The sequence below is a fragment of the Phascolarctos cinereus genome, unplaced genomic scaffold (genome assembly GCF_003287225.1).
Source record: "Phascolarctos cinereus isolate Bilbo 61053 unplaced genomic scaffold, phaCin_HiC Scaffold_8;HRSCAF=390, whole genome shotgun sequence".
Taxonomy (NCBI): domain Eukaryota; kingdom Metazoa; phylum Chordata; class Mammalia; order Diprotodontia; family Phascolarctidae; genus Phascolarctos; species Phascolarctos cinereus.
In genome coordinates, this window is record NW_027556291.1 from 64,399,635 (window position 1) to 64,411,614 (window position 11,980).

Here is an 11,980-nt window from a genome sequence, read left to right on the forward strand (position 1 = left end):
TGTGTGTGTGTGTGTATGTATGTATGTGAGACACACACACACACACCCCCCTATACAATAGAAATAACTGAACGGTCTTAATTGGGTGAATTGGTCCTGGGACAAAATGCTCAAAGAGCCAATGTAGTTCTGTTAACCACTTTGTCTTTTTTGCTTTAAACTGGTTAGCGGAGAGGCCTGGTAAAACCTGGCATCTGCAAACAACATGAGGTGAGAAGCTTCTCCAAGCCTGGCCGTGTCAGGCTGGTTGCTGAGGTGAGGGTAACTTGCTCTCATTCCTGGGCTCCTATCACAGGCTCCCACACTTGGGACAGCAAGACACCTGTCCAGGATCAAGAGCCTGGAGGAGACACCCCACTAGCCTGGGAAGCACTACATTACACAGCTAAGTCCAATCAGGCTGCTCGGGCCCAAGGTTAGTTATCTAGTCTTTCAAGAGATGCCAGGGTTGATCTGATACACAACTATTCAGAGGGGAAAAAATGCTTAAAACTGTGACACAGATAGATGTAATGAGCAAAATAGCCTTCAAAGTGTAAAGCAGTGTCTGTATTTCAATGCCAAAAGCACAAAAGAAGACCAAACAGAAGGAAAAGCTGCAGAGCTTTACCTGAACAAATTACCGACTGAGGGGAGGTGGAAGAGGGGAGGGGGTGGACACTCACTTCTCCTTCCCTTCCTCCCATTCTTTAAAAAAAAAAAAAGGAAAGGAAAAAGAAATAACAAAAAAAGAAAAAGAAAAAGATTTGTTTTATCTTGTGACTTCAGACCTCTAGAAAAGACTGTGGGCTCTGCCACACCCAGTCAGCTTCCCTCTGTTCGCGTAGGATCAGTTAGGAATAGAAACTGGTGGTCTTGGGATGGAGCAACAAAGAATCACAGAGTATTGGAGTCAAAAGGGAGGCCCTTAGAGCTTATGATGTTGGCCCTGGTAGGAGATTAGGGATCCTCTAGTCCAACTCTGCCATTTGACAAGCTACAGTCCCCAGAAGGACCAGAGAGCATTACTGTGGCCCAATCTCAAAATCCCAGCTCCGTTACAATCAACTAGAGCACGCCGATTTGTTTTGAAGGTTTGAAAATAGATTTTGGTATAGGTCATTCGTGCTCAGCAGTGGACAAGTGGCTAGGAAGACCTGCCTCTCACATATACTGCTTGCCTGAGGGGGGTCTTGGGCCCTCATCCTCACTGGGAACTAAGATTCGCCCAACTGTTAACCTGTATTGGGCAAAGGAGTTTCCTCACCAGGAGATTCTTAGATTGACAAAATCACAGACTACCCCCCCCAAAAAAAAAGGTCACATCTATGTTAAAAAAGCATTTAGCCAAGAAAATAAAACCTGCATTCCAAAGGTAATGCATATAGGGAATCACTCAGAGGTCTATGTTCCACAGGGCAAAAAGGCAGCAGCGCCCTACCCGACCCCCGCACATTTTTAAAAAAATGTTCCTCTACAAACAAGATTCAAGTTTCTTCTAGACTGCACCATGGGACTACAGAGAGAAGCCAGGCTGGAAGTCAATCTTTTCAGGCTGCCAAGCTGCCCCTTGAACCACAAGGGAAGAACACCTGTGTGCTGAGACCTGGACCATTTTAATCAGAGGGCAGCTCACCTGCCAAGGGAGAATAGCCCTGCTCCTGAGAATTCAAACCCCTGCCCAGAGGAACTCACCCGGTCTCACTTCCACAAAAACTCAGAAAGTGTTGCCTGTTATAAAAAACCTACTAGTTGACTGAAGGGGGGGGGGGTGTTGGTCAATGAGCTCTCTATGATGAACTAATATACATAGGAGAAGAATAGTCTAGGACCACTCTTCTTTCTCCCCACCCTGCCTTCCAGGTCCCCAGCTGGGCTAGTTTACAAAATGAAACTTCCAATTATAGCTTATTCTCAAGAAGAGTTAAAATCTGTCTTTTACATCAAGCTAAATCACGAAGGCATCTGGCTGACACCACCCCCCCCAACAGCCACTTCCAAATGCCCCACCCAAAGCCCTAGCTGTCAAACCACTCCACCCTACCTCTATCGATTTTACCTGCCTGGACTCAGTTACCCTCCTGGGTGAACCACAGGGAAATCAACAAAAGCCTGGTAAATTCAGCCAGAGTACCCCTCTGCCAAAGCTCCCTGCACTTCATTTTCCTTTTGTGGTGTTGGGTTGTTTTTTTCTATTAAAACCACATGCTGAGCTCCCTGGAATACAGTCACCTTGAGCCTCTCTCCATTCTTCTGCAGAGACAGTTTTAAAAAGTATCTTGGGAGGCTCCTTGTGGGTCTAAAGAGTTAGACCAAACTGCTTGAGTTACCAAAATCCTGCCCCACCCATATCACTACATGGCTCTAAGCGCTAACTATGGCTTTAGAACACACATTGGTGGGGACACCTGGCCACTTTTAGCCCAATACCTTCCATCCCCAATTTTCCCCAGTGCTACCGAAAGCCCCAAAGTAGAGATGAAACTCTCTCTTTGCCTTTTGCCAATTTGAACCCTTTTGGGTGGGGACAAGAGGAAAGAAGGAGAGAAGAAAGAAGGGAAGAGAGAGACAGAAAGAGAGAAAAGAGAAAAAGAGAGAGGAGAGAGAAAAGAAAGAGAGAGAATTGAGAGAGAGAGAGAGAGAGAGAGAGAGAGAGAGAGAGAGAGAGAGAGAGAGAGAGAGAGAGAGATCAGGGCATATTTTGAGATTAAAATTTTAGAGTTGATTTCTAGGAAATGGGCTCCTTTTCAACAAGAGCAGAGCTAGATGATCTGGCCCCAATTCTTTACTGCCCCATGGGCAGTTCTATCAAAGGTAGTTACGATCTTGCCCCCTGGTGAAAATACTCCTGCAGCTTTCCCCTGGTGAAAATACTCCTGCAGCTTTCTCCAAATCCTCCTCCAGCCTCCACTTCACTGCTGGGAATATTGACCAAACCAGAGTACTTGGAAGTATTCAAGGTTTTTCTAACCTAGAGCCTGTTTCCATTAGGACCAGGATGGGCAAAGGATAGATATGCAAACCGAGACCTTTCTCAATGCCTAAGAAAGGAAGAGCTTTTGTTCTGAGCAAGGCTACAGATCCCTGAACAAATCCCTGGACAGACGACTGCTTTCCTGCCATTAACTGTGTAAATCAAAGAAAAAGCTAACCAGTCTGAGGCATAAACCATGGTAAGCCCCAGACAACACGGGAGAGCTTAGTTTTAGAATCATTACTACCAGAGTACTCTCTTATCCTAGGGTTGTTTTTTTTTTAAATTTATTTTGTTTTCCTGGAGCTAAAAACAAGTAGAAACGATCCTGGAAAGATTTTAGTTACCTAGTAAATTTGTTCTCATTAAGATCTGGGGGGTGGGGGTTCTGGTGGGGACGAAATCACACCCTTAAGGCAAAAAACAAAAAATATGATTCAAGGCTCTCTGTAATTAACTAGCTGGTGAGGTCTCTTGCAACAAAGTAAATTAACTATCCTGAAATGCATCAGTCCAAACCTATCCAAAGTCAGGCCTACTGAAAACTTTCCCACTCAACACTCCCCCCTCCCCAAAACAACCATTTTAAGGAAACAACTGTATTCTTCTTTCCCTTAATGACGTCCAAACAGAGGCACCAATAAAGACAACAACAGTAATGCAAAGAGCAAAGTTGAAGTTGTTAGATTCCCATAAGGAAAACCTGGAGAAAAAACATTAGGTTTTAGAAAACCAAATATGCACTAAGGACTAAGAGCTTGCAAGTAATCACCCAATAGGGGGTCCAGAAGCTCCCCAGACCATGTTTCCTTCTTTCTATCTTTGTGCCCACCTGCCTTCCCAGACATGGCCTTAAAAATTCTGGGTTTGGAGGCAATTTTTCTAAAACCTAGTGGTTGATGCCATGTGCCACGAAATAAGGGAACTCTGTGGTGAGGAGGCAGAGACCACAGAATAAGGCAACTCCCCCGAGGCGGGGGGGGGGGGGGGCGGCCGTGCAGAGGCAAATTTTAGATGCCCTATGGCAGTTTATGGTATCTTATTAAGGCACTTCAGCGCTATCCCACCCCTAAATCTAGCCCTTAGCCTTACCCCAGGGAGATTTTTCACTTGCCGGCTGCAAGATGAAATGAAGGGAACCCTCCGGACTTGGGTTGGGGGGGGGTGGCAGATGCAACATTTGGGAGAGGAGATGCCTTGCTTCACAGGTGATTCAGGAGAGATTACAAAGCCTTCTCTGAATCACTGATGCCATCAAGCAGATATCAACAATTGTCATCCTAAAAGACCGTTTCTCTCTTTGTCAGGACGAAGGAAACCCAGGAGCAACGGGGATTTGCTAAAATCCAAAGCGGCGACAGAAGAGACAGATAACACCTTCCACAGACACGGAATCCGGGTCACCCACTTCCTCTAAGTGATCCGAGGAGGGGGTGTCGAGATTAAGTTTTCCCTGTTTTGAGCCCCAAATTTGCCTTTTCTTAAAAATTAAAAAAACAAACCCCAAAGCTCCCTAGGAAGCTTCCCTCAGCCATTCTTTCTACCAGGGAGGCCCCTACACCCCTTAATCCTGTGTGTACACCAGGCGGGAGGGAACATTTGGGCACTGACCATCTGCCGAGCCTTTCCAACTCCCGCTTGGCAAGTTGAGTGAGGGGCCAGCCCGCCGGCTTGAGCAGCGATGGTGTGGGCTCCAGGCTTTGAGAGTCGGCTGCAGGGGGAAACCTGGAGGAAAGCGGGAAGACAGCACTTTCCCTTTACCAGTACAGCACTTTTGTTTACCTTTTCAGGGAAGGAGGAGGCTGTGGAGCTAAGGAAAGGAAGAACGAGACGCTAACGGGCATGGTTGCCAATCTCGATTTCTGCGGGCCTTTGAGACCACAGGCAAGGTTGTGCGGGGATCGGGAGCTGCTGGCCAGGCCGCCCCCGCAGCAAGAAGGGAGAAGGGCCAGGCACTCTGCGGGGTCTTGAGGAGATTTTGAATTGGGGAAGGGGGCTGCTCTGGGTAGTCGGAAAAGGAGATATGTGCACAGGTGCCCTTCTGCACCCAGAGTAAAGAGAACAGTCGGAGTTGCCCAGTGACATGGACAGATCAGAGCCTCGAGGTTGGGTGACTCTTAAAGTGAGCTACAGGATTAGGGTGCTAGGCAAATCTCTTCCCCGGGAGAGGAAGCTGTGCCAGCTGGCGTGTGGGTGAGTGAACGAGCGAGAGGGGGGCATGGGTGTGGTGGTGAAGACAGGCACGGCCGACGGGTTGCCACAGAGTCCGAAGGCGGCCTGCGGTCTTGGGGGGGGGCGTGGAAAGGATGGAAGGAGGGGAAGGAAGGGAGCGAGACCCTCATCTTGCACTTACCGCATGTCTCCGTAGGCCCCCGAGTAGCCCTCCATCCAAGGACCCAGCTCACTCTTGACACAGCCCGGGCCCGGATAGGGCACCCTGCTCACCACGCCGCCGGGGTACCACACCTCGGGAGGAGGGAAGTCGGTCTCCTGGCCCGCCAGCCCCTGAACTGCCCGGTAGCCATAGGGGGCTAAGGGAGCTGCCTCGCTGGCTGCGGCGGTGCCACCGCACGGCCCATACAGCTGGCCCTCCTCGGAGGCGAAGAGAGTATGCCAGGAGGAGGAAGAGGACGAAGAGGAGGAGGACGAGGCTGCGGCGGCGGCGGCAGCGGACTGCGAGCCCGAACCTGGGCCCGCAGAGGCTCCCCCACCGTGGGCCAGGCTGGCCAAGTCCCCGTAGCGGCACTGAGCGGCGGCCGCGGCCCAGGCACTACCGTAATCCAGCGGGTTCTCCAGCTTGATGCGGGCGTGCGTGTGGTGTGCAGGCGGCGGCGGCGGCGGGGGCTGAGGCGGCCCGGCCAGGGCCAGCTGAAAGTTGTAGTAGTCGCGGCTCTGGTAGGTGGTCGCTTCTTCTAGGGGGCCGGCTTTGTAGAGAGTCAGGGGGGACTGCATGTCGAGCGGCCCGGCGCCTGCAGCCTCACCGCCACAGCTGCCGCCGCCGCCGCCGCCGCCGCCGCTGCCCCCGCAGCAGCCCAGGCTCTCACCGTCCAGCGCCTTGGCGTAGCTGCCCTTGAAGGCAGGGTAGTCGGCGGCTTCTTCGGCGCCCTTGGCCGAGCCGTCGTCCAGCAGCGAGCCCTTGCAGTCGGCCAGGGGGGCGCAGGGAGGCGCGGGGCGCGACGCCGACGGGCCCCCCAGCAGCTGGGCGTACATGCAGTCCCCGCGCAGCTGCTCGCCGGGACTCAGGTGCTCGAGAGTCTCCACGCTAAGCCATGGACACGGACACGGCCTTGCACAGCTCCTTGGCGCTGTCTGAGATGGTCGAGGTGCCCCCCAGGTAGCTGTCTTTGGAAGAGGCGGAGCCCCCGGCTCCTTCCCGCGGCCGCCGCCGCTGCCTCCAGCCACCGCGCTGCCTCCTGCTGCTGCTGCAGGAGCTGCATGGTGCCGGCCTCCGCCAGGATGTCCTTCAGGTCGGTGGAGCAGCTGCTCAAGCCCGGAAAGCCGGGGCCCAGCAGAGACAAAGTGGACGGGGCAGCTGAGTCATCGTTGTCTGGCGCTGCCGCCGCCACGGCCACCGCCACGGCCGCCGGCTGCTGCAGCCCCTTGCCGCCGGCCGCGGTCGGTCCGGGCTCCGGGACGCAGCCATTCTCCGAGCGGCCCTCGGCCGAAGGCGGTGGCTGGGAAGGCTGCGACTGAGAGTCCTCCTCCAGAGCCAGGTAGCCGGCCGGGCCTCGGCTCGGGGTAGGGGGCGAGGCATCGTCGGGCGCCTGCTGCTGTGCTGGTGGCTGCGGCTGCCGGGGGCTGGTTTGCTGCTGCTGAGGCTGTTGGGGCGCCTGCTGCTGCTGGTGGTGGTGGTGCTGCTGCTGCAGACGGGCGCCGGGGGGTGCTGCGCCCGCGGCTACACCGGGGTGCCGGGCGCCCGGGTTCTGGATCACTTCGCGCACGCTCTGGAACAGGTTCTGAAACGCTCCCCGAAAGGTTTTGGACGACTGCCGGGGGTAGACCCTCCCCAAGCCCAGCTGCACCTCCATGGTCTCCGCTGTTCTGGGGCTCCTTCGGCTGGCCCTCCCCTCCGGCCCAGCCCGACTGCTCTGGGTTTAGCTCGGTTCGCAGAGTTCTTCAGCGGGCGCCTCTGCGGCGGTTGCGGCTACTGCCCACCTGCGGAAAGCTCCAGCGGAGGAAACTTGGAGAAGCCACTATGCACGAGCCCGACAAAGTCTGGTGCGGAGCCCCGCGCGGCGGCCAGAAATAGCTCTGGCTGTGTGAGTGTGTGTGTGTGCGTGTGCGTGTGTGTGTGTGTGTCTGAGTGTGTGTGTGCGCGTGTGTGTCTGTGAGGTTCGTCACCCCGGGCGCACGCGGGGGACTCCCGAGTCTGCCCTCGTCAGCTGACAGTCCCTGGGCACTCGGTTGTATGCAAGAGATGCTCAGTTATTGCAGAAGCAAAACAAAAACACGCCCCCTCCCCTGCACACAGAGGCACCCTCCTCAAAAAAAAAAGCCCCAAGGCCCCCAGGCGCCTGGCAAAGTCTGAGCCCACGGAAGCAGGTGCCAGGGAGAGCTGGCTCTCTACACTACTGGGGCGAGCCGAGGCTGCTGGCTCATCTTTTGATCTCTGGCCCCGAGCTCCCGGGGTGAAGGGGCAGAGGGAGGAGGCGAGGCGGGGCCGGGGGACGCTGGAAGGGAGGGGGCGAAACGAGGGGGAGGGGTGCTGAGCGGGAGGGGGCCCGCCCTGCGCCGGCCAGCGGGCTGGCTGGCTAGCCAAGTCCCGGGCTGGGTCCCCGGGTTAGGCTCGCGGTGTCCAGGCGCACGGCTCCCGCTCCGGCTGTGCTGCCAGCGTGCAGCTCGCTTGCCCGGTGCTCGCTCTCTCTGCCTCCTTTCTTTCCTTCCTTCCTTCCTTCTTTCGTTCCTTCCTTCCTTCGCTTCTCGCTCGCAGCCAAAGGGAGTTACCTCTCTGCAAACTCGGGCTGGGGGCGGCCGCCGGCAGAGGTGACGGGGCGCTCACGGCGGGGAGGAGGAGGCGGTGGCTGGGGCGGGGGTTGGCGGAGGGAGCACCGAGCCTGCCACCGAGCCTGCCGCCGAGCCTGCCGCCGATCCTCCTCCTGCCTCAGCACTTTGCTTGCTTCCTCCGAGGTCTCCGACGCTTTGTACAAACTTCACCGAAGAGGAAAGGGCAGCTCCCGGGCGTCGCCGCCGCCTCCGCCGCCGCCGCCGCCGCACTGCAAGAGGCGTTGGCCGAGATCGGAGCTGGGTGGAGGGGAGGGGACGGGACGGGCGTGCGAGGGGGAGGGGGGAGGTGGTGAAAGACGCGACGGTCCGCGGCCCCCGGTGCTCCTGCCTTGCCTGAGCCCGCCTGGCCTGGGCAGCTCGGGCGGGTTCACTTGCCTGCCTCACCCCGGGCTTGCTTTTTTGCTAGCTGCAGCCGCTTCTTCCTCCTCCTCTTCTTCCTCCTCCTCTTCTTCTTCCTCCTCTTCCTCCTCCTTCTTCTTCTTCTTCCTCCTCCTCCTCCCCTTTCTCTCCTCCTCCTCTTTTCCTCCTCCTTCTTCTAGTCACCGGGCACTCTGGCTCCCCAGGATCTCAGAGGGGGCGCGGGGAGGTTGGGAGCAAATGCAACAGTTTGTTAGCCGGGTTCCGCCCCCGCCGGGCCGGCCTCCCTCTCCTCTCCTCCCCTCGCCTCCTTCTCGTCTCCCCTCCTCTCCCGAGCACAAAGACTGAGACACCGGGGAGACAAGTGCTAGCCGCGACCCCGGCCCTCTGACCTCCTTCGCTCTAGTCTTCCTCCTTCTAGGCTGAGGGCTGGGGGTTGGAGGGAGAGTGGGACGTCGTTCCCGGAGGGTGCTGCAGGCTCGGAGGGGCCCGAGGATAAACCTCTGCTTTGGCCGGGGCTAGGGGACTGGGAGTGCAAAGCTGGCCGCTCCACTCGGGACCTCTGCCTCCCTCGCCCTCCGACCCCCAGGCCTGCAAGCCCTTGGCCTGAACTGAGCGGCGCTGGGTCGGCAACAGCTTAGGGTAGCACTTAGATGGGGGGCGGGGGTTGGGGGTGGGGAGAAGCAAGCGAACGCCCAACAAGCTGGAACCCGTGAGATACACAACATACGGCTGGATTGAACCTCAGTGAGGGGGTCCTCCTTCCCTGAGGATCGAGGGCTAGGCTCCTGAGCTCTCCCCCATCCCCCCTCCAAACTACGCTTACACAAACGTCCGTACGTGCGAAGCATGCAAAGACACGAAGACTGAATAATAATAATGATGGTGATGATAATTCCCCTATCTATAGGGCTTTACCGCTTCCAAAGGACTTTCCTATAACTATTTCCATTTTAGAGGTGAGGAAATAGGCTCAGAAGGGCGAGATGCTTTCTCCAGGGTCACTGTCTTGATGCGCTGCTTTGGAACTCAGCTCTTCTGTTCCAAGAGCCCTGCTATCAAAAACAGCACATATAGTCGAAATTGGCCCAGCCCTCGGATTCCAACCCGGGCTAGCCGGCCGATTTCAGAAAAGCGCTTTGCCTGAGCATGAGAACGTCCAGCATTCTTCCCAAAGTGCTCTTGTGTAAGTTGAGTTCACTAATCACTACCCCTCTAAAGGACCAAAGCCCACCTGTGGCATTGGTCGAAACACAGAGAGTACCAACTACCACCCGCGTTTTCTAGGGGCTGAGACGTCTGAGTATCGAGTGGGGGAGGGATGCACAGCCAGCCTTGAAGCCAGCAGGGAGCCTTGGTCTTCATTATCTTTTACTCTCACTTTATCTTGGTGAAGGAGGCAGGATCTGGCTGCCCCCGGGGCAGTTGGGCATTTGTTCCAGGGCCTACTTTCCACTTTTTGCAGTTTTCCAGAGGGGAGGGCAGAGCACTGGACTGCTGCCCCTGGACCACTGCCTGGGGAGAAGACTGGCATCATGGGAATTTGCCTGTATTGCTCTGTGGAGGTGAATCAGTCAATTCAGCAAACATTATGAAGAACCTATTCTGTGCAGAGCCCTGAAAATAGAGGAAGTGATAGTTTAGACAAGACCTAATTCCTGCCCTCATAGAGTGTGCAGTCTTTCCAGAAGATAATAAATAACCATAATAGACAATATTATCTGATGGCATTTCTGATAGGAGGAGATCTGGGAAGACTTCCCAAAAGAAGTGACCATTTGCGCTAGGCTTTAAAACAGCAAGAAATAGATGAGCTTTGGCTTAGAGGAAGTGTGGCAGACATAGATTTAAAACTGGATCAGCACTTCAGAGGTCATCCGGTACAACTTCTTCATTTTACAAATGGAGAAACTAAGGCCCAGAAAGGTCAAATGACTTGTCCAGAGTCACAGGTAGGGTCCCAGATCTAGAGGTGGAAGGAACCTTTGAGGCTGCCAGGTCATTTTACAGAGAACAAAACTAAAGCACTGAGAGGTGAAGTAGTGCCCAGCATCACACAGATAGATTCCTTCGGTGTTCTAGGTTATTGGGAACCTATGCTAATGTTTTCCACCTTAGTACTATGTAGGCTAGAATTGATCATCCCCTAAGCAATGGGAATCTATAAAATATGGGGTTTGATTTTGCATTTTACATTGAGGAAGGACTACCAGGGGCTTTTCAGGTCCTAAAGAATGAGCTTCCCTCCCCTTAAATTGTAAGCCCCTTGAGGGCAGAGTCTGCCTTTTTTTAATTGATTCTGTATTTTTAACATTCTGACAGGAACTGTCTTTTGCCTTTGTATCGTCAGCACTTAGCACAGTGCCTGGCACACAGTAGGTGCTTAACAAATGTTTATTGACTGACTTGACCGAATCCATGGGGAGAACATTCCTTCAGTTGTTAGTGGCCATCACTGTCTAGTGTGGCAGAGCCTCATTTGGGGCAGCAGGAGATACCAGCTTCATGGTACCTTAGAGATAATTGATTTAAACCTATTCATTTTCCAGAAGAGGAAATGAAAGCAAATAAAGATCAGAGGCCTTTACCCAGGCCATGAAGCCAAGAGCCAAAGCTGAATTTGGATCCAGGCCTTCAAACTCCCAACCCAACAGGCTTATCTTGATGTCACTCAAATGATAATGCAGCCAGTTCTCAGTTATCCACTGAAATGGAGGGATGAGGAGTGTGTGGGGGAAGGGGGTGGGGTTGGGAGGGAGGGAAATTGAAGTGCACAGAGATGCTTTGCATGTCATTTGGACACTTATTTTACCCTCTGCACTCAGAAAACCTATCAGGGACCACATCAAACGGGCTGAGCTTCACATCTTTGCCTTTACATCTTTCCTCTCCCCCCCCCTCCAACTAGCAAACACACACCCAAAAAGAGTAGAGTGCTCAGGAATTTAAAAAAAAAAAAGGGGGGCAGGGAGCTGGAGGGGCTCAGAGGAGAAGCAAAATGTCCCGAAAAAATCTATCAAGTGAGCACTCAGCCCTTGTGTAACTGACAACCTATGCTTGCTAATAGCCACACTAGAAAATATCGACACCCCTGTCCCAATTTTCCCTGTCCATTGGGTCCCAGACCACTACCTTTAGTCCCTTCGGAACTACTCAAAAGAACCTTGAGTGATATAAGCTGGAAGAGACCTTAGAATGGAGAATATTGGCGCTGAATGGATAGGCATGGTGACTGGACCACCAGTTTCATTAATGTAGGGAATTCCCAGATAAGAAAACTCTTGCCCCAGTGCAACCTTCTCTGCAACTTCTGGTCTTAAAGGGTTGTCTTAGAGAAGGCATGCACTTACCCAGGGTCACACAGCCACTGTGGGCCAGAGGTGGGCCAGAGAAGAATAGAAGCAAGATGGCTCTGTGATCTCTGACTTGGCCTCAGAACCAGAAAGAATTTGGTTCAGATCTCACCCCAGTTGGAGTCAGACAGGTCACTAAAGCTTTGCCCACACTATAAGAACCCAGGAAAGAGCCTTGGTGCTCATGGAATCCAACCCCTTTATTTAGCAAGTGAGGCAAGTGTGGGTGTTTTGTGTGGGTGTGTCTGTGTGTTTGTCTGTGTGATTTGTCCAAACATCCAACTAGATCTACAAATAAATTATCCCCACCATG

The 11,980-nt window shown here is 53.9% G+C and overlaps 1 protein-coding gene and 1 long non-coding RNA gene across 2 annotated transcripts in view; one reads left to right on the top strand and one right to left on the bottom strand.

Moving 5' to 3' along the window:
- The window catches only part of AR (androgen receptor), a 233,179-nt gene extending 224,844 nt beyond the window's left edge, over nt 1-8,335 (bottom strand). The window contains 3 exon segments of the mRNA XM_020967225.2: nt 5,307-6,221; nt 6,223-6,336; nt 6,338-8,335. Of these exon segments, the coding sequence (XP_020822884.1) occupies nt 5,307-6,221; nt 6,223-6,336; nt 6,338-6,981 (1,673 nt within the window). The 5' untranslated portion in view covers nt 6,982-8,335.
- A 44-nt stretch (nt 8,336-8,379) lies between these two features.
- Nucleotides 8,380-10,029, top strand: LOC144455044 (uncharacterized). Its single transcript, XR_013483695.1, has 2 exons — nt 8,380-9,500; nt 9,780-10,029. It is a non-coding gene; the product is annotated as an uncharacterized LOC144455044 (long non-coding RNA).
- The last annotated feature ends 1,951 nt before the right edge of the window (nt 10,030-11,980 follow it).